The following is a 20,988-nucleotide window of genomic DNA, read 5'->3' on the forward strand; positions in this document are numbered from 1 at the left end:
GGGGTCAGCCTGTCAGTGCACACACACTGCATTAAATTGTTCTGCATGGCTGTCGTCCCAGAAGAGAGCCTCTTCTAAAGATGATGCACAAGAAAGCCCGCAAACAGTTTGCTGAAGACAAGCAGACTTAGGACATGGATTACTGGAACCATGTCCTGTAGTCCGATAAAGACCAAAATAAAATTATTTGGTTCAGATGGTGTCAAGCGTGTGTGGCGGCAACCATGTGAGGAGTACAAAGACAAGTGCGTCTTGCCTACAGTATTGCATAGAGACCTGTGTCTGAAGCATCCACCTCTACAACAAAAGGCAAAGCAGGATCTGGATGATCCAGAATAGGTGCTGAAGTACAACATGTCTCGTGTCAGAAAAGGCAATGTGATGCAACCAGATTACAATTAAGTTTGACTTTATCCTCTCGTTCTTTGAGTAGTGTGGTAAGAGATGCCACTGCACTGTTGAAGCAGTGGATAAATCTCCTATAAAGGTTTGTGAACCCCAACAATATCTGCAGTTCCTTAACAGTGGTGGGACAGGGCCATTCTAGTACTGTCTTTGCCTAGAAATTATCCACCTCCTCTCCTTGTCAGATAGTCCAGGTAGGACACAGAAAAGGGATGAAACTCAAACTTCTCAGCCTTCATGAGTAGTTGATGGTCTATGCTCAAAATGTGGGGTATTAGCAATCTAGTGAAGTGGATAAGAGATGCAGCGACTAGTTCCTTGTCAGACTGTATGAATACGATCCCTACTGTCAACCTTGTCACACAGTAAAATCTCAGATGTCATTATTGTCAGACTGTGCAGTCATATACAGTCAAGACTCGTTGAAGAAGAAAAAACGGACACACAATGACACATTAGGTGAAAGTGAGCTGCATTACACATGGGATTTAAATGGTGGCTACAAAGAAATCTCTAATTTGGTCATGGCTTGTCTTGAAAAACAAAGTCAATTTGACAGTTGTTGTACAAGTCATGCTGCAGGACTGTGATCAAATCTGACACTGACAGAATTTCGTCAAATGTCAAATTTGATCGCAACAATCATTAATTGGCTGTCGTTGAATGTCAAACTAATAATTAAAACGAATGATTCAGATTTTATCCTAGGATCAGAGGAATCTTTCAGGATTGTGGTCAAAATTGTAGTGCGACAGTGGACTTTAACTATGGATACAATTCAAATTTTGCTGTAAAACAGCTCTAAAAGACAAGAGTGTCATTTATTTAGCTCAAGTGAGTTAAGATCTTTAACATTTAAAACAAGATCAATTCAGCTGTAAACTGTTCTAAAAAAAGGCAGCAATGTAGTTCTTCAGTTTATTGTTGATTCAGTTCAGATACCAGTGTTGATGTTTCAAGATGTGTCTCAGCTATATAGCAGCTCTACAGAAGACAACAGTGCCATTATCCAGTGTACTTGAACCTCAAGTCTTTACACATGAAACGCTTCTCTCCATTGTTATTACATTAGGTGTTTCTTGTCTGTAATACTCATTCCACCCTGGTGACATTTAAAAGCTCTCTCTCAAGTGAATCCTCATGTGGATTTCAAGGTGTTTTTTTTGAGTGAAACACTTTCCACACTTTGTGCATGTGTAAGGCTTCTCTCCAGTGTGAAGTCTCATGTGGACTTTAAGAGTTCCACGTCGAGCAAAACTCTTTCCACACTGAAGGCATGTGTAAGGCTTTTCTCCAGTGTGAACGCTCATGTGGACCTTAAGGGTTCCATGTTGTTCAAAACTCTTTCCACATTGAAGGCATGTGTAAGGCTTCTCTCCAGTGTGAATTCTCATGTGGCTCTTAAGGTTTCCAGGACGATCAAAACTCTTTCCACACTGTTGGCAGGTGTAAGGCTTTTCTCCAGTGTGAACTCTCATGTGGACCGTAAAGTTTCCATGTTGTTTGAAAGTCTTTCCGCACTGAAGGCATGTGTAAGGATTCTCTCCAGTGTGAACTCTCATGTGAACATTAAGGTTTCCTTTTTCATTGAACCCCTTTCCACACTGAAGGCATGTGTGAGGCTTTTCTCCAGTGTGAACTCTCATGTGGACCTTGAGGTTTCCATGACGATCAAAACTCTTTTCACACTGAGGGCATGTGTAAGGCTTCCCTCCAGTGTTAACTCTCATATGAACTTTAAGGCTTTCATCTTGATTGAAACTCTTTCCACACTGAGGGGATCCGTTAGGCTTCTCTCCAGTGTGAATTCTCATGTGGACTTTAAAATTTCTTTGTTGATTGAAACTCTTTCCACAGAGAATGCAAGTGAAATCACTTGTAGTTTGAGCTTTTTTTCCTGTGCAAGTTTTTTCAGTCTGTGAGCATTTAAAAGATTTTTCTCCAGGTTTCTCTGCATTGAGTAATTCCCTCTCCTCTTTCAGCGACATTACATCTAAGATGAAAAAACAACAACAATAAATTAAATCCAGTTTAATCACACACAAAGCGAATGACAACAAAACATTTAACTCTCTGGAGTCTGAGGCTGATTTGGGCCCTGGAGAAGTTCTGACATGCCCTTTGTGCTTTTTTCAGTTGTTCATAAACATATTAATGACAAAAGTGTCATTACACTGTATTCAGCACAAACTAGACTGCCATAATATGTGAGGAACATGTATGTAAATGTTTGTGTTTTTGAAGGAATAACGTTTATGCGTGGTTATTGAAAAAACAAAAAACTTAAGTCACTGAAATAAGGCCAAAAAAATAATATTAAATCAGTGTTCACAAGACTTCTGGGTATTGGAGGTTGTAGACTAGAGTTTTTGCTTCAAAATTATGTCAAAATTATCCTGCCTACTCGTTCATATAAAACAATAGAGAAATTTAAATTTTGTAAGACACTTTTTGTCAAGAAACACAGTATGCGTTGAGGTGTGAATCATGAATAATCCTGTAATTCACACCTGAGAAGACAAAATAATCGCATAATGAGCTGCATATTAATTAGGGGTGGGACAAAATATCGATATGGCGATATATCGTCATCCTTCTCTGTGCGATACGAGAATCGCATCGCTGCGCCAAATATCGATATTTTAATTTTAAAATAATAAAGCGCTATATGTAGATTTCTTTGCTCAAAACGTCCTACTTCAAGGCAGCGCTCGAAACATGAATGAGGGAAACGTGAACTTAAGTTAACTAACCTAAGAAAAAGAGGTTATTAACAGGATGGCGGACAGCAGTGTGAGTAAAATAGATGCCCCAGCCACGTTTAAGTTCAAAGTCTTGACGCACATTTATACCATTGATGTGACAGTCGTAGACATCTTTGACGTTCTTCACCGAGCGCTTAGATATACACGGGAGCATTCGAAAGCATATATTAGGGATCTTCTGATAGACGCCTGCTTTCGAACGCTCCCGTGTATATCTAAGCGCTTGAAGAACGTCAAAGGGTCTGTTTGCACCTGGTGACTTCATGCATTTTCTCTGATCGGATAGCTATCTGATCGTGAAAAGACCAGGTCTAAATGCCTAAAAACGCATTTGAGACGGATTTAAATCCGATCGCTCAAACCACTTCAGGAGATGGTATGGGACGCATTCCAGTCAAAACGGTCTATGCTCAGTCTAAATGCATCTGGTTGTTGAAACTACATATGTAAATTTTACTTCTCCCAAAAATACTAAAACTGAAACATGTGAGAGTCAGATATGACAACGCTACTGCATCACACATCGCCGCAGATCTCTTCAGCAAGCTGACGCGCAAACTGCCGCATATGAAAGTGAAAGTAAGTCGCAGACACATGACACACAATTAACTTCATTAAAAGTAATGAGACCTTATACCAGTGCTGTTGCCGCTCTCTCCTTTTGCAGTCTTTGATTTTTAAATTAACTGATGGTCAATAAAATGCACCTCATATTTCTTGCTTTCGGTGACATGAACTCTATTAAATGTACATATAAGATCGGATTTATCCATTAACCTGCACTTAACTTTTTCACGTGCATTTTGTTTTCATATTAAGACCAATATCGCGATGTATCATTATAGGATTGTCTAGCGATATATCGATTATCGCAGAATCGCTGACTCACGATATTATCGTTATCGTGAGCCATTTATCGTGATCGTATCGTATCCTGAGGTACCCTCCGATTCCCACCCCTAATATTAATGAGCTCTTTCAGTTAGGAAGGCTGTGAAAAAACCCTCTGTGATGTCTCAAGCTCATCATGGTGTATATCAAACATACAGAAAATACAGCAATACTGTGAAATATTATTACAATTTAAAATAATGGTATTCTTTTATATACTTTAAAATATAGTGTATTTCTGTGATGCAAAGTGTCTGAACAATTATGTTACCTCTATGGCATTTCATATAGGCTTTTAGATTAAAAGCAAGCCCATTTGAAGAAATATTGATGGATTCTCATATGTTTGTCAATTTTCTATACAGAGGAGTAATATTTATTCAATATTTATTGTCATTACTATGAGCGCTGGATACTGTGTTTTCAATTCACACCTGCAGCCGGAGGGCACTCTGTGCACCTTTAGTCCACAAATGTCTCAGTGAAGAACAGGCATACCATGTGACATTCCAGGAACTAACCAAACTAACAGAGGCTTCCAGAGATCGCTAACTATGGCTATGCAAAACACTTTTGAAGACAAATACACGATTGAGATGATGTATACATGTATTGCCTCAGAATTTGCGTCTGAATAGCGCTGGCTCCGTGGACGTGGCCAAATGAGCTGAATCACAGATTTCTGACATGGCTCTTATTTTCATACAGATTACATAAACAGAGAATATTTGTTTTCGATTTGACATACACGATTTAAAACCTGACTGTTTCTTTAGACATAAGTCTAATTTTTTTGTGATTAGTATTCACCGAGTTACAGTTCATTTTTCTGAGAACTATCACATTGGACTTCGTTCAGAGGGAGACGACAGATCACGCATCGTGTTAATTTCCTTTATTTTACAAAAAGCACAACATTTAGTTTTTACTCTGAGTGTACACAAATAAAAGAAGATATTCAACAGATTAAAATGATGTATTACTCTTAATTGTATGTGCAACATTGATGGAGTATTTTGAGTCTTTTTCACACTGGTAAGAAAAAAAACGAGGTGGTATCGCCAGCGATCTCAGACTCCAGAGTGTTAAATATGTAGAGCAACAACATATGCTAGATCCTATACTCCTATAGTCCTACTTGAACCAATACACCTGGCGGAAGGTTCTGACGTTGCCTGAAGACATTTATTAGCTGGTTCAGGTGTGTTTAAGATGACGGCCTTCCAGAAGCAGGATTCAACATGTCTGTCCTATACCTACTATGCTACTAAGAGGTGTTACATGTAATCTAAGAATGTCTTTCCCAGGGGTTCTCAACTCTGGCCTGCAAGATCCACTTTTCTGCAGAGTTTGCCTCCAAGCCTAGTCAAACAAATGAACAAGCTATTCAAGGTCTTTAGGAGTAATAGAAAGGTACAGGTAAATGAGTTTGATCAATGTTGGAGCTAAGCTCTGCAGGAATGGGGACCTTAATGGCCAGAGTTAAAGGGGACATCGGATGCCAATTTTCCACTAGTAGTCTTCATGAAAAGTCTATTACATACTTTGATTAAAATTTCTTAATGGTTTTGTATAAAAACCCACCCTTTTTACCTTGTCAAAAACAGCTCTGTTCACAGCGAGCCATTTCGGTGCATGTCCCTTTAAATGATAATGAGCTACTGTTCACCCCACCCCTATTTTCCATGAGCGGGCTGTAAACACTATTTGGCAGGTATTGCATTGAACTCACCATTCCTATTTCATAGTTATAAATGCTCAAAAGCGATTCAAATACATTTGAAAATGACTTATTGTAGTGTTACCATGTTATCTTTACTGTTACGACCAGCGTTCTTGTATTTGGTATTTGTCTGTTTTCTTTGCCCTTTTGTTATGTCAGTGTTCTAATAGGTTGTTCAATGATGATGTACACTCTCTCTATTGGCGATTCAGAAGAGGCGTGGTCTTTATAAGGACGCTGCTGGCGTTCAACATGGAGCTCGGCCACGTTTGGGTTGAGAGCTCCTGGATCCCTCCTCCTCCGACCGATGATCAAACTTGCTACTTTCTAGTGAAAGTGTGCCTTTTGTACAACCTTTTGATCATGTTCAACATGTTCCTAATGTTATCTTTATATAACGTGGAGCGTAGGAGTGTCCTGCCTATTTATTTTGATAACTTGGTTTGTACTTTGTTTTTCGTTAGGGTGTTAGGGAAGGTAAATGTATTTTTTTTATTATGGCCATTTGGAGTTTTTCGACTTCCCCTAGACACGGGGTGTAATATTTACATAAAATGTACAGTTTAACAAGACAATCACCTTAATGCATTGTTCATTATAAACGTGCAGTTATGAATTACAGTGAGAAGGCTCTAAATAGAAATTACATATGTTTGTTCGACTGTATTGTTTTGATATTGAACAAGCTGTGATGTCACGTTTGCAGTGCTTTGTTGTGTGTGCGTGAGGCGCCGGTGCGATCAAACAAACTCTGACCAATGGCAACAGACGCCAACAGGGCTATCACACTAGCTGCATCCTGATCAACAAACTAACAGACGTGTTTGTTTGCGTTTATCTGCGCGGTATGAACTGGCCTTTAACTTTAGCCGCATTCGTCGTGGAACTTGCTAACTAGCACATTAGGAAGGCGATTTGCAAAGATTCATAAAAAAAAATCTATAACGTTACTCATCCTCTGGAGGTACTGATCCATCCTTTAGGAACTTTTTAGCAAAACAAACTTTTTAGCAAAACAAACTTTCTAGCGCAGACATAAACGCATATAGGTAGATCCAGGGGCACATTCCCTTCAAAAACAAATTTAATCCACTGCGTTTTCAGTAGCTCAGATGTCGAGAGTAAAGGACGACTGCTATCATTCTTATATCCAATAATAAAATGCCTCAGTTGCTTTGGAGACATTCTTGTCTACACCTGCATGGCGTCAAAACAATGGCGGACTGTTTACAGCTCACTCAGGGCGGGTCTATGCTAAAACGGCAGTGTCCGTCAAGAGTCGTGGGAGGGGCCTGTGCAAATTTGCGTCACTTTGCCAAGAATCTGTGAATGGTTTGATCTGAAAAAGTGCTTATGATTTGTGGGGATTAGAAAAAAAGCACTGGGTGGATTTTTAGCATTATAGGGTGGTTGTGTAATACACGTTTATGTCTAAACACCATGTAAAAGTGAATTTTGCATCCAATGTCCCCTTTAAGAACCATTGTTCCATCTCCAGAACAAAAGTAAATCATACAGATTTTTCTATGTGATGACTTAGTGATATATGGCTGTTTGATGAGAAATAGATTAAAAGTAGTTGCAATAAGCGTGTTAAGAATCCATAGCAGCAAGAACTGATGATGGCACGGTTTTAATGTTTGCTCGACCAATCAGCGGAAAGAGGCATTTCATTCCCGCCCACATGCAGAGATCAAATATTGTTTATATTGTTTAAATACTGATCAAGTTGTTTATTCATTTTCTATCAGTGAACGAAAAATCAAGCCGAATTCTTGTTTTTCGCTTTGTTTGGGAAAAAAAGAAAAGAAAACGAAAAAGGTGCCTTTTTTATATATATATAAAAAAAAACTAATGACCAAAAGATGCACAGAACACTAACTAAACTATTCAAACCAAAAACAGTGAATAATGAAATAAAAAACAAAAGTGCATTTGAGTTTAATTGTAACCTCCATATATTCAGAGCGCAATGAAAAATAAGCTGCACATATTTTATTTTATTTTTTTTTAAGTTGGATTGAGAGTTGAAAATAAGAATCAGAAAGAGGTGCAGAAGACAATTTTGTATATTTCTGTTCCAGTTATCTGGAAATGTCTTATATTGACTTAATGAGTTGTTTTTGTGTCAAATAATAAGTGGGAAACATATGTACATGTGTGTATCATTTTCCATTATTGTTATGTGAATTCAGGAACTGAGTTTATTGTAAATCTGAATTTGTGCATTTGGTATTAATGCTCATGAGACTGAGTGAAATTTATGTGCCTGTTTCTATGTAGGACAGTTACTTAAACATATTTGTGATATTTGTATATTAGTGCTGCTTCAAGTAGAACATGTCAAACAAAACCACTTTAATCAGGACACTCCCATGACATTCTTCAAAATTATCATTCATTTTTGAAGATCTGGACACTTTAACAAGGATCAAATGACTGAGTTCAGCTTTGAGAAGGAAACTGACCTGTTTGTTCCTCAGTATCTTCTTGTTTCACACTGAATGTTTCTTCAATCTTCATGTCTTCACTCTCCTCTTTAATAATCACCATCTTTATGTCTTCACTCTCCTCTTTAATAAACACCATCTTTATAATATTGTGTCACGTGGATCTCAGTTGCTTCACCAGGAGTTTTTCTGTGTTTGGACAATTTATCACATTTAGGATGAGAATAATCAAAAGAAAGAAAATAAATCCAAACGAAATCTCTGGATGCATCTCAATCTTTTCCTACACTGAGAAAAAAAAAAGCATTAAGCCGACTTAGGCCAATACAGATGCTTAGTCTGTCAGAGTGATTGTTAATAGCCTAATTATCCCAAAAGACATTCAAAACTAGCACTACAAATTAATAAAAGAAAAAATTATATTTAAAATTAATATTTTGGTATTTATGACTTATATTTGATATTTAATGATTTGTAGATCACATTTAATCGATTCATGAAAACATATGTGATTTGTTTGTAAAATTTGTCATTTATGTGTATTGAGCAGCAAGTGCTTCGAATCACTGAATCATTTTGGGAAACAACTGGTTCAGTTCACTCAGAGAAATGGAAGTTTTTTTCTTCATCGCCGAATTTGTTTATGATACAGGGAGAGAAACGAGACGCACCCTTTCGGTTACTCATGTGTTTTACTAAAAAAAAAAAAAATGTTTAATTAAGGCATTTCAATATTACATTAAAAATATTTAATTTATTTTACACTACTAGTAAAAATTATAAAATACACTGAATTCTTTGTATTGATTTAAAAACATAAAATGCTTAAAACACAAACCTTTCATCAGCCGAATCACAGATACAGGAGTGCGGCGCAGCCTTATGGCATCACACCACCAGACCAAAATAAAAGTCCTGTATAGTTCATAGAAATTTAATTTGATTGATATTTATTTACATACAGAAAACAAAGATATATATATATATATATATATAAGGTATTCAGCTGTAAAATGTATATTTAATTATACATGTTGCACAGTGATGTACCGAAAATAAGAGTAATATGTGTAATTCTATCTAAAAGGCAAAACAGTCATAATTGAGTGCAGAAACCATTTATTCCAGTGGTAGGTTGGTAAATGTTTTTCAGTAATTCATTTACAAATGTTGATGCAATTTTTTTTTAAAACATCTATTAAAACATCCTCTTTTTGTACTGTCTTTTAATTATTTGTCTTGAGTGAGTCATAAATGTGTTTGTGTGTGTATATATACACACAGGTGCATCTCAATAAATTAGTATGTTGTGGAAAAGTTCATTTATTTCAGTAATTCAACTCAAATTGTGGAACTTGTGTATTAAATAAATTAAATGCACACAGACTGAAGTATTTTTATTCTTTGGTTCTTTTAATTGTGATGATTTTGACTCACATTTAACAAAACCCCACCAATTCACTATCTCAAAAAAATTAGAATACTTCATAAGACCAATAAAAATAATTTTTTAGTGAATTGTTGGCCTTCTGGAAAGTATGTTAATTTACTGTATATGTACTCAATACTTGTTTATGCCTCCTTTTGCATGAATTATTTCATTAATGCGGCGTGGCATGGAGGCGATCAGCCTGTGGCTCTGCTCAGGTGTAATAGAAGCCCAGGTTGCTTTGATAGCGGCCTTCAGGTCATCTGCATTGTTGGGTCTGGTGTCTCTCATCTTCCTCTTGACAATACCCCATAGATTCTCTATGGGGTTCAGGTCAGGCGAGTTTGCTGACCAATCAAGCACAGTAACACCATAGTCAATGAACCAGCTTATGGTATCTTTGGCAGTGTGTGCAGGTGCCAAATCCTGCTGGAAAATGAAATCAGCATCTCCATAAAGCTTGTCAGCAGAAGGAAGCATGAAGTGCTCTAAAACGTCACACTGGACTTCAAGCAACATGGTTTCTGTGCCTCTCCACTCTTGCTACAGGCTCTGGGACCTTGATTTCCAAATGAAATGCAAAGTTTACTTTCATCTGAAAAGAGGACTTTGGACCACTGAGCAACAGTCCAGCTGTTTTTCTCCTTAGCACAGGTAAGATGCTTCTGACGTTGTCTTTGGTTCAGAAGTGGCTTGGTACGTGGAATGTGACAGTTGTAGCCCATTTCCTGAAGATGTCTGTTTGCGGTGGCTCTTCATGCACTGACTCCAGCTTCAGTCCACTCCTTTTAAAGCTCTACTAAGTTCTTAAATCGGCTTCTCCTGACAATCTTCTCAAGCCTGCATTCACCTTTTCCTACAACACTTTTTACTTCCAGTCAACTTTCCATAAATATGCTTTGGCACAGCACTCTGCGAACAGCTCTTTCAGCAATGACCCTCTGTGGCTTACCCTCATTGTAGAGGGTCTTGTTGATCACCTTCTGGACAACTGTCAAGTCAGCAGACTTCCCCATGACTGCTGTTGGGATTACTGACCTAAACCCAGTATTTATACCCTGAGAATAGTAATTTAATAGAACTTTAAACTAAATATTCTAATAATTTGAGATACTGAATTTTTTTTTTTTTTTTTGTAAGCTGTAATCATCAAAATGAAACCAAAAAAGTCTGGAAATATTTTACTTTGTCTAATAAATCAGTGACTAGGAGCACCAAAGTCATGTGATTTCAACAGTTTAGCTGTTTGATAGGAGATCAGAGTCACTGATTCGATTTGTAAAGCTCCGAAGCAGTGTTTTGAAATTGGCCCATCACTATATTGTTGAAAAGTTGTTATTTTGTTTTTTTTGCCCCACAAAAATATTCTCGTTGCTTTTTTAAATATTAAAGTATAACTACTGAACTCGCATGAACTGTTTTAAATATGTTTTTTGATACATATATGGATCTTGAGAGAGGAAATGTCATTGCTTTGAATGCAGGCCTCACTGAGCCATCAGATTTTATCAAAAATATCTTAATTTGTGTTCCGAAGATGAACGAAGGACTTACAGGTGTGGAACGGCATGAGGGTGAGTAATACATGACATTATTTTAAATTTTGGGTGAACTAACCCTTTAAGTAGCAAACATAACAAGGGTAATTAAATGGACAATGGTGATACAAATGAACTAATGATGAAGAGCAGGACAACAGAAAAGAACACGAGACAATAGAAAACAAACTGAAAGTCCTTGAAAACTGAAACTATCAGACTGACACAAATAAATTTAATTCATGTGTTTCAGTCCCTTCTATGTGTATAAAATCAAGCACCTAGACATGCAGACTGCTTCTACAAACATTTGTGAAAGAAATGCTGTCAGGAGTTCAGAGAATTCAAGCGTGATACTGTGATAGGTTGCCACCTGTGCAATAATTCCATTCATGAAATTTCCTCAATAATGAATATTCCACGTTCAACTGTTAGTGGTAACATTAAGTGGAAGCAATTGGGAACAACAGCAACTCAGCCACGAAGTGATGGGCCACGTAACATCACAGAGCGGGGTCAGCGCACGCTGAAGCACATATTGCGCAAAAGTTGCCAACTTTCTGCAGTGTCAATAACTACAGACCTCCAAACTTCGTGTGGCCTTCAGATTAGCTCAAGAACAGTGATTAGAGAGCTTGGAATGGATTTCCATGGCCGAGCAGCTGCATCCAAGCCTTACATCACCAAGTGCAATGCAAAGCGTTGGATGCAGTGGTGTAAAGCACGCCACCACTGGACTCTAGAGCAGTGGAGACATGTTCTCTGGAGTGACGAATCACGCTTTTCTGTCTGGCAAACCGATGAAGGAGTCTGGGTTTGGCAGTGGTCAGGAGAACGGTACTTGCCTGACTGCATTGTGCCAAGTGTAAAGTTTGGTGGAGGAGGATTATGGTGCAGGGTTGTTTTTCAGGGGTTGGGCTTGGCGCCTTAGTTCCAGTGAAAGGAACTCTTAATGCTTCAGCATACCAAGACATTTTGGACAATTTCATGCCCCCAACTTTGTAGAAACTGTTCCAACATGACTGCTCATCAGTGCACAAAGCAAGGTCCATAAAGACATGGATGAGAGAGTCCTGACCTCAACCTGATAGAACACATTTGGGATGAATTAGAGCAGAGACTGTGAGCCAGGCCTTCTCACCAAAGTCACTGCCTGACCACACAAATGCGCTTCTAGAAGAATGGTTAAAAATTCCCATAAACACACTCCTAAACCTTGTGGAAAGCCTTCCCAGAAGAGTGGTGGCTGTTTTAGCTGCAAAGGGTTGGCCAACTCTATATTAAACCCTACGGATTAAGAATGGGATGTCATTAAAGTTCATGTGCACGTAAAGGCAAGAGTCCCAAAACTTTTGGCAATAGTAGATTATGGAGGTATATATTAAATCAAACATAGAAAGAAACAGGACAGGAGCTAAAAAGATACACTATAACACAATAAGTCTACTTTCACAGAGGGGAAAACTAGAGGGTTCTGCTCTTGACAGTGCATTACAGAGTTTAAGGCCCAATTCCAATTCTACCCCTTACCGGTTCCCTTTCCCCTACCCCTTTGTTTTGTGCATTCACATGAAGGGGTGGGGGTGCCTTGATCGATCACTTATGTGTTACCTGGCTGCCAGTTTCTCTGTAGCTTGCTAAACACGCCATTTGAATGTGAACACAACTGAATAATACAGTTAAAAGAAATATTTGGTCTTCCTTCATAGCGCAGTCACTATTTACATCTCGTATCATTTGTAAACTCTTGCATTACCAAGGCAACAACTGACTCGTTTGTATTACATTGCAAAGAGCTCAGTTATCACAGCACCACAGTAGAAAATGAAACCATATCCATACCGGCCGGCTCGGCACGAAATGCAATGGTTAAACAAACAGCTTGGCCTAATGGAAAAGAGGCTTCACCAGTCTTGGGAAACTCGAAGGCTCATACGTTTTCGAATTGAAACCGAGTGCCATCCAAAATACAGCACAAAACAATGTTGGGAGTGAGTATCTGTTAAACGTGCTCGTGCCTGATTTCTGTTGATAGGTGCACTTCACTGCTGTTCATACTGGTTAAATATTACAGGACACTAATAAAAAAAAAAAAAACGGGTAGGATGATGTGTAGTAGTGGTGTCCAATTTCTTAAGGGAATATTTTCACCCCTACACCTTGCCACTCTGTTTCAAGCAAAGGGGTAGGCAAAAGGGTATAAAATAGTATTGGGCCTAAATCAGGAGAATCATTAATGCAAGATAGAGAATCAGCTTTGCAGTTCTTTGATCCAGACTGCAAGTAATAAATAAAATAAATCTACTTGCGTCACTGGCACGTACGTTTTGGAAACGTCCAAAAATCTGTACATTTTGGTTCAAAATTTTTCAAACATTATCAGAAGACATTTAGACCCAGATCCAGTCCTGGCTCTCTTCACAATTAAGGATAATAACATTACGATATTGTCAGGAAAGGAACATGGAGAGAGGATCCAAGTGAAAGTAAAACAATATTTATTGACAGAATACGCTGTACAATAACTTAACTCCAAATGGGCAGTCGTTGCAGTGACAGACGTGCTGAAGCGATGGCGTTCAGAGACAGATGAACAGGGTGGCGCAGGGCTGCAACGGGTATCAGAAACCAAGGAATAATCCAACCCAGACGCGGGCACAAGACGAAAGTCCAGAACTCCAGGAAATCAGGAAGTGAACACAGAAACACGACACCTGGACAGCCTGCAACAAACTGACAAAGACACCATGTAGACACGCACGAGATATAGCAAACACAGAACAAGACACGGCTGGCAGCACATCACAATCAAACAGGTGGGTGACGCCCACACAATCAGTAACCACAGGCAACACACACCACAACCACACGAGGGCGAGTAAGTGAACCCATGAACCGTGACAGATATCAAAGGGTGCTTCTCAATTCTTATTTGTGCATCCTCGTTTCCTTTCCTTGCTTCCTTTCCTTGCGTCTTAGCTCCACCCCTCCAGGATGCCAGGGAAGGACGCAAGGAAAAGACGAGAGGACGGAGGAATTGAATCAAGTGAAATGATAAATCCTCGCTCTCTTTAGCGTCACTTCAAACCGTCATCAGCTGCGCATGAGGGATCTACCCACATGTTGTTAAAGTTTGGTTATTTAAAAAAATATTAATAAAGCAAGATGCCTAGTTGAATTATATGAGATATAAAGTTTATTTAATCTGTAAAAGTAAAGCATACATTTAAATTATTGTGACAGATAAGAAGGGGGAGGAGAATTTATGCGTGTGTCAGGAGAAAGACTTCCGCAAAGGATGCACCTGTGTATCCTCGCTCATGACTCCTCAGAAAGCTTCTTCACTCCTCGATCCTCGCCTCCTCGTGGTGCAATTAGAGAATTGAGATGTCCTTCAAGATGGCTGAGCTCCATTGTTTTCCGGGTCATAGGATGGAGGACGGAGGAGCGAGGAGACGAGGAGGGATATTGAGAAGCACCCAAAGAGTCAACATTCTGTGATTGTATTTGTTAAGCTTCTTGCAAGGAGACTGATCATTCTTAACTGGAAGCAAAAAACCCCACCAACTCTTGGTTAAGAGATATCATGCATTGTCTGCAGTTGGAAAGAATTAGATTTGCAATGAAGGATAAAATGTATAAGTTCTATAACACTTTTATTATTTTAAAAGGGACCGTGTATTGTTTCAATCTACAATGTAGCCAATGACAAACAAAGGTACTTTATAATACTTGTGACACTTGTTTTGTTCCCCTTTCCTTGTGATTTTTTGTGTGTAATGTATACATGTGATTTGAACTCAACTTGTCCTTCTCCAAAAAAGCAATAAAGAGAATGTTTTAACTATAACTATGGAGACAATTCAGATTTTGCTGCTTTAAAAGACAATAGTGTCATTTATTTAGCTCAAGTCAGTTAAGATTTATAACAGTGTGATGTTTATCAATTTAAAACAAGATCAATTCAGCTGTAAACAGTTCTACAAAAGGCAGCAATGTAGTTATTCAGTTCAGATACCACAAGATGTGACTCAGCTATAAAGCAACTCTACAGAATACAACAGTGCCATTATCCAGTTTATGTGAACTTCAAGATTTGCAAGTCTTCACATAGTGTTTGCACATGAATGGCTTCTCTCCAGTGATATTACAAGTCCTAAGGTGTTTTTTGTCTGTGAAACTCATTCCAGACGAATGACATTTAAAAGTTCTCTCTCAAGTGAGTCTTTGTGTGGACGTCAAGGTGACTTTTTTGAGTGAAACACTTTCCACACTTAGAGCATGTGTAAGGCTTTTCTCCAGTGTGAACTCTCATGTGGACCTTAAGGTTTCCATGTTGTTCAAAACTCTTTCCACACTGAAGGCATGTATAAGGCTTTTCTCCAGTGTGAATTCTCATGTGGACCTTAAGGTGTCCATGACGATCGAAACTCTTTCCACACTGAAAGCATGTGTAAGGCTTCTCTCCAGTGTGAATTCTCATGTGAATTTGAAGATTTCCACATCGAGCAAAACTCTCTCCACACTGTTGGCATGTGTAAGGCTTTTCTCCAGTGTGAATTCTCATGTGCCTGTTAAGGCTTCCTTTTTGAGTGAAACTTATTCCACACTGTTGGCAAGTGAAAGGGCTCTCTCCAGTGTGAATATGCATGTGCCTGTTCAGGCCTGTTTTTCCAGTGAACCTCTTTCCACACTGTTGGCAGGTATAAGGTTTCTCTCCAGTGTGAATTCTCATGTGGGCTTTAAAGTTTGCAAATTGATTAAAACTCTTTCCACACAGAGAGCATGTGTAAGCCTTCCCTCCAGTGTGAAGTCTAATGTGGACTTTAAGGTTTCCATGTTGACTGAATCTTTTTCCACACTGAGGGCATGGGAAAACCTTCTCTCCAGTGTGAACTCTCATGTGCCTTTTAAGACTTCCTTTATGAGTGAAACTGTTTCCACATTGCTGGCATGTGAAAGGACTCTTTCCAGTGTTAACTCTCATATGAACTTTAAGGCTTTCATCTTGATTACTCTTGATTGCACTCTTTTCACACTGAGGGGATCCATTAGATTTTTCTCCAGTGTGAATTCTCAAGTGGACTTTAAGGTTTTCTTGTTGATTGAAACTCTTTCCAGAGTGAATGCAAGTGAAAGTTTGTGTGGAAGTCTTTTTAGTCTGTGAGCATTTGAAAGATTTTTCTCTAGGTAAAAAATCATGAAGATTCTCATATTGATCTTTCTCTGCATTGAGTAATTCCCTCTCCTCTTTCAGCGCCATTAGATCTAAGGTGAAAAAAAAAAAAAAAACACAAAGTTAACCCCAGTTTAATCACAAAAGGCAACCAACAACAAAACATTTAGATATGTAGTGCAACAACATATATGCTAGATCCTATACCAGGGATGTCCAAACCGTCTCCTGGAGGGTCTATGTCCTACTTGAACCAATACACCTACCGGAAGGTTCAGAAGTTGCCTGAAGACATTTATTAGCTGGTTCAGGTGTGTTTAATTGAGGATGGAGCTAAACTTTGCAAGACAGTGGCCCTCCAGAAGCAGGATTCAACATCTCTGTCCTATACCTACTATGCTACTAAGAGGTGTTACATGTAATCTAAGAATCTCTTTCCCAGGAGTTCTCAAGATCCACTTTTCTGCAGAGTTTGCCTCCAACCCTAATCAAACACATGAAGGTCTTTAGGAGTACTAAAAAAGATACAGGCAGGTGAGTTTGACCAATGTTGGAGCTAAACTCTGCAGGAATAGGGACCTTGAGGGCCAGAGTTGAGAACCACTGTTCTTCAAAATACTGCTAACTCTGAACATTCTTTCAGACATGTCCCAAAAACCTTCCAGCTGGCAGTGAAACCCTTTATTTAAAAAACACAATTTGTCCCAGGAGATAAAGTTAATTATAGACTGATCTAAATATACCATTTATTATGTCTCCTAGGGAACAAAACACAACACATTTAGAGGAAAATAGAAAAGGGACAAACTACTTCTTCCCCCATTACACCTCCAGACCAAAAGTTCACATGGATTTTTCTAGAAAGTGGGAAGCAGCAGATCTTTTTTTAAAGGGTTAGTTTACCCAAAAATTCTGTAATTTATTATTCACCCTCATATCGTTCGACACCTGCAAGACCTTCATAACATAAACAGCGTACGAGTATCACACCGAAGAGAAGACATTGTACACACAAAAAGTATTCTTGTCACTTTATAACATTAAAGGATTATTTCACTTTCAAATAAAATTTTTGATCATTTACTCACCCCATGTCATCCAAGATGTTCATGTCTTTCTTTCTTCAGTCGAAAAGAAATTTGATGAAAACATTCCACGATTATTCTCCTTATAGTGGACTTCACTGGCCTCCAAATGGTTGAAGGTCAAAATTAGTTTCAGTGCAGCTTCAAAGAGCATTTTTTCCTTAAGTAGAATAGGGAAAGTGAGGGACATACAGCATAAGCTTTTTGAAAAATATGGAAAGTGGAAGCACTTACAAAGGTGATCATTTGTGTTTATAAAGCATATACATTTACATTTTTTTTCAAAAATGACAGATTGTTTCACTAGATCAGACCCTTATTCCTCATCTGGTATTGTTTAAAGCCCTTTGAAGCTGCACTGAAACTGTAATTTTGATCTTCAACCATTTGGAGGCCATTGAAGTCCACTATAAGGAGAAAAATCCTGGAATGTTTTCATCAAAAACCTTCATTTCTTTTCGATTGAAGACATGAACATCTTGGATGATATGGAGGTGAGTAAATTATCAGGAAAATTTTATTTGAATGTGGACTAAGTTATGGGTAGGATTAGGTTTAGAGGTAGGAATAGGGTTAAGACTAAATGTTCAGACTGGAATGTTGTTCCAGGATCAAAGAAATATGATGATCCAGGAACATGTCTTACTTGGCAAAATCACGGTGACCTCCTTGAAGGTTGAACCACTGTAGTCACGTTGAATATTAACAATGTTTTTACTACTTTTGAATGTGGTAATTTTCCTTTCATTGGTGAATGAAAAAACCTCTTGGATTTCATCAAAATATCTTCATTTGTGTTCTGAAGATGAGCGAAGGTCTGACAGGTATGAAACAACATGAGGGTGAGTAATAAATGACAGAAATACATTTTTGGGTGAACGAACCCTTCAATCAGTCACACCAACAATTATCTTAATTGTTTGTTAGCCAGAAATGAATATTCAATTACCACACAAATTCAGTTTCAAAGAAAGTTTTGAACAGCTTAAAGGGCAAATCAGCTGCAAGCAGATCTGGAGTAAAAAATGTACAAATTCAGTTAAGTCTTAAACCCCATCATAGGACAGAAACTGTGCTTATTAAAATGACCTGTTTTGGGGATATGATCATTGCTACAACCAAGGCTCAACATTAAGCCTTGACCTGTTTGTTCTTCTGACCCTGTTACATTCATGATGACATTTGTGAGGGATGTCCATTCATTTACATCATGAATTTATTAATTTAGTTCCAAGTATGTGAATCAAAAGAAGGGTTTTCTTTCATGCCTACTTTATTTACTTGAATAAGCGACAGATTTTTGCTCTAAAGTGGATCATTCAGTTTTGTCCAAGTACAAAGGTTACTTGTCTGTAAAGAATTTTTGGTAACGCTTTATTTTAGAGTGTTCTTGTTACATGTTACATGTTCTTACTATAGTAAAAACTATGAAGTATGTATAATTACATGCAACCTAAACCAAACCCTTATTCTAACTCTATAAGTAAATACATGTATTTAATTATTATTACTTGCTACTTAAATGTATAATTGCACTGTATCACATGTATCTTTAAATAAAGTGTATTTTATTTTTTGCAGTGTGAATTCTGATTTATTTTCATTTCAGCTCTTACTTAAACATATTTGTGATGTTTGCGTAGTGCTGCGTAAAGTAGAGCACACTTTTTGTCTGGTCAAATAAAGCCACTTTAATCAGGACTCTCTTCACATTCTTCAAAAATATCACTCATTTCTGTAGAGCTGGACAATTCAGCTTTGAGAATGAAACCAACCTGTTTGTTCCTCAGTATCTTCTTGTTTCACTCTGAATGTTTCTTCAATTTTCATTTCTTCACTTTCTTCTTTAATAAACACCATCTTTATAATAGTGTGTCACGTGGATCTCAGTCGCTTCACCAGGAGTTTATCTGTGTGTTTGGACAATCTGTCACATTTAAGATAAGAATAATCAACAGAAAGAAAAATAAATCCAAACCAAACCAAATCTTCCTATAAGTATATTCCTATACTGCAAAAAAATTTAAGTTAAAATTATCTGCTAATGGGGTAAGAGAGTTCTTTCTAGAAAACAAGAAAAAATATCTTATGTCAGTTTACTTTAGTAAAATTTAGATATTTGGACTGAAATCAACCACTAAGTACGAAAAGCTTTATTTTTTATTATTATTTATTTATTTTATTTTTTTTGCAATGTAATTCAGTAGTCAACGCATGGCTAAGAGTCAGCCAGAGTTAATTATCCAAAAAGAAAAACTAGCACTACAAATCAATAAAATTATATTGAAAGTTCATATTTAGGTATTTATCACTTATGTTTGATATTTAATGACTTGTAGATCACATTAAATCGATTAACCATTCATAAAAACATTTGTGATTTGTTTGTAAAGTTGTCATTTGCGTTTGCTGTTCTCATTGCATTTACTGTTTTGACCAGCAGGTCTATTCATCGAGCAGTGATTCAAGTGCTTCGAATCACTGAATCGTTTTGGGAAACAATTGGTTCATCGGAGTTATAAAAAAGTTATTTTTCTTCATCACCGAATTTGTTTATGATACAGGGAGAGAAACGAGACGCACCTTTTTTGTTACTCGTGCAGATGTGTTTTACTCAAAAAATATAGTTTAATTAATGCATTACAATGTTACATTCGAAAATATTTCATTTATTTTACACCACTAGTGAATAAATTGAAATAAACCGAATGCTTTGTATTGATTTAAACACTTAAAATGCTTAAAACAAACCGTTCATCAGCCGAATCACAGATACTGGAGTGTGGCGCAGCCTTATGACATCACACCACCAGACCAAAATAAAAGTCCTGCATAGTTCATAGAAATTTAAATATATATATTCTATAAATGCAGGTACATTTGGTGTCCAAAGTCATTATTGTTTTCTGCTTTTTTCAGATGGTTATATTTTTAATTAGTTTAATAATTTGTTACACATTGTCATGGATCACAATCTTTTTATAATTGTTAATTAATTGTATTTAGCCCTAAATAGTCATTTTCCAAATCCTACTACATTAAATTGTTTAAAAATAACTTTGAGACAAAACAATGGCTCTAACATATTCTAAGATATGTCAGTACATGTTGCTTTAAGTTAAAAGAGCTCAAACATCCATTTTAGTCCTGGATTACTTTAAGCCTCGTCTGTGAAACCAGGGACAATATTTATTTTGTAAAATGTCAAAATTGTTACCACAATATTAAAAAGAAAACAGGGATTATCATTGATCACACAGTGGGTTCTTTAAACATCTTTTAATCATGATTTCATTAGTGCCATGTGCTCCTAGCATTTCTGCTAGCAAGTAGCAAGTTTAAAACGGTAAGTTCTGTTACGTCAAAATCAGTTACCAGGTAACAATGTTGACAGTATGTAACAGAGTTGATCAGTATTATATATAAATCTTTCTCTTTTTTTAAGTTAAAAAAGTAAGTAACTTGTGTTTTTGCAAGCACTGAATTAATAAAAATTGAAGTTTTCAAGATGATACTGGAAAGAAAA

At 37.4% G+C, this 20,988-nt stretch overlaps 1 protein-coding gene across 1 annotated transcript; it reads right to left on the reverse strand.

The window, feature by feature from the left end:
- Positions 1–1,517: 1,517 nt before the first annotated feature.
- Positions 1,518–20,253, reverse strand: LOC137025292 (zinc finger protein 665-like). The gene is made up of 8 exons (XM_067393300.1): positions 20,214–20,253; positions 19,238–19,389; positions 15,407–16,469; positions 10,616–10,701; positions 9,813–10,151; positions 8,253–8,357; positions 1,974–2,398; positions 1,518–1,805 (listed from the first exon to the last, which is right to left on the reverse strand). Exons 2-8 carry the CDS (start codon positions 19,320–19,322, stop codon positions 1,518–1,520), a joined length of 2,391 nt encoding a protein of 796 aa, XP_067249401.1. The 5' UTR covers positions 19,323–19,389; positions 20,214–20,253.
- Between the last annotated feature and the right edge of the window lie 735 nt (positions 20,254–20,988).

Source organism: Chanodichthys erythropterus, chromosome 8 (assembly GCF_024489055.1).
Source record: "Chanodichthys erythropterus isolate Z2021 chromosome 8, ASM2448905v1, whole genome shotgun sequence".
NCBI lineage: Eukaryota > Metazoa > Chordata > Actinopteri > Cypriniformes > Xenocyprididae > Chanodichthys > Chanodichthys erythropterus.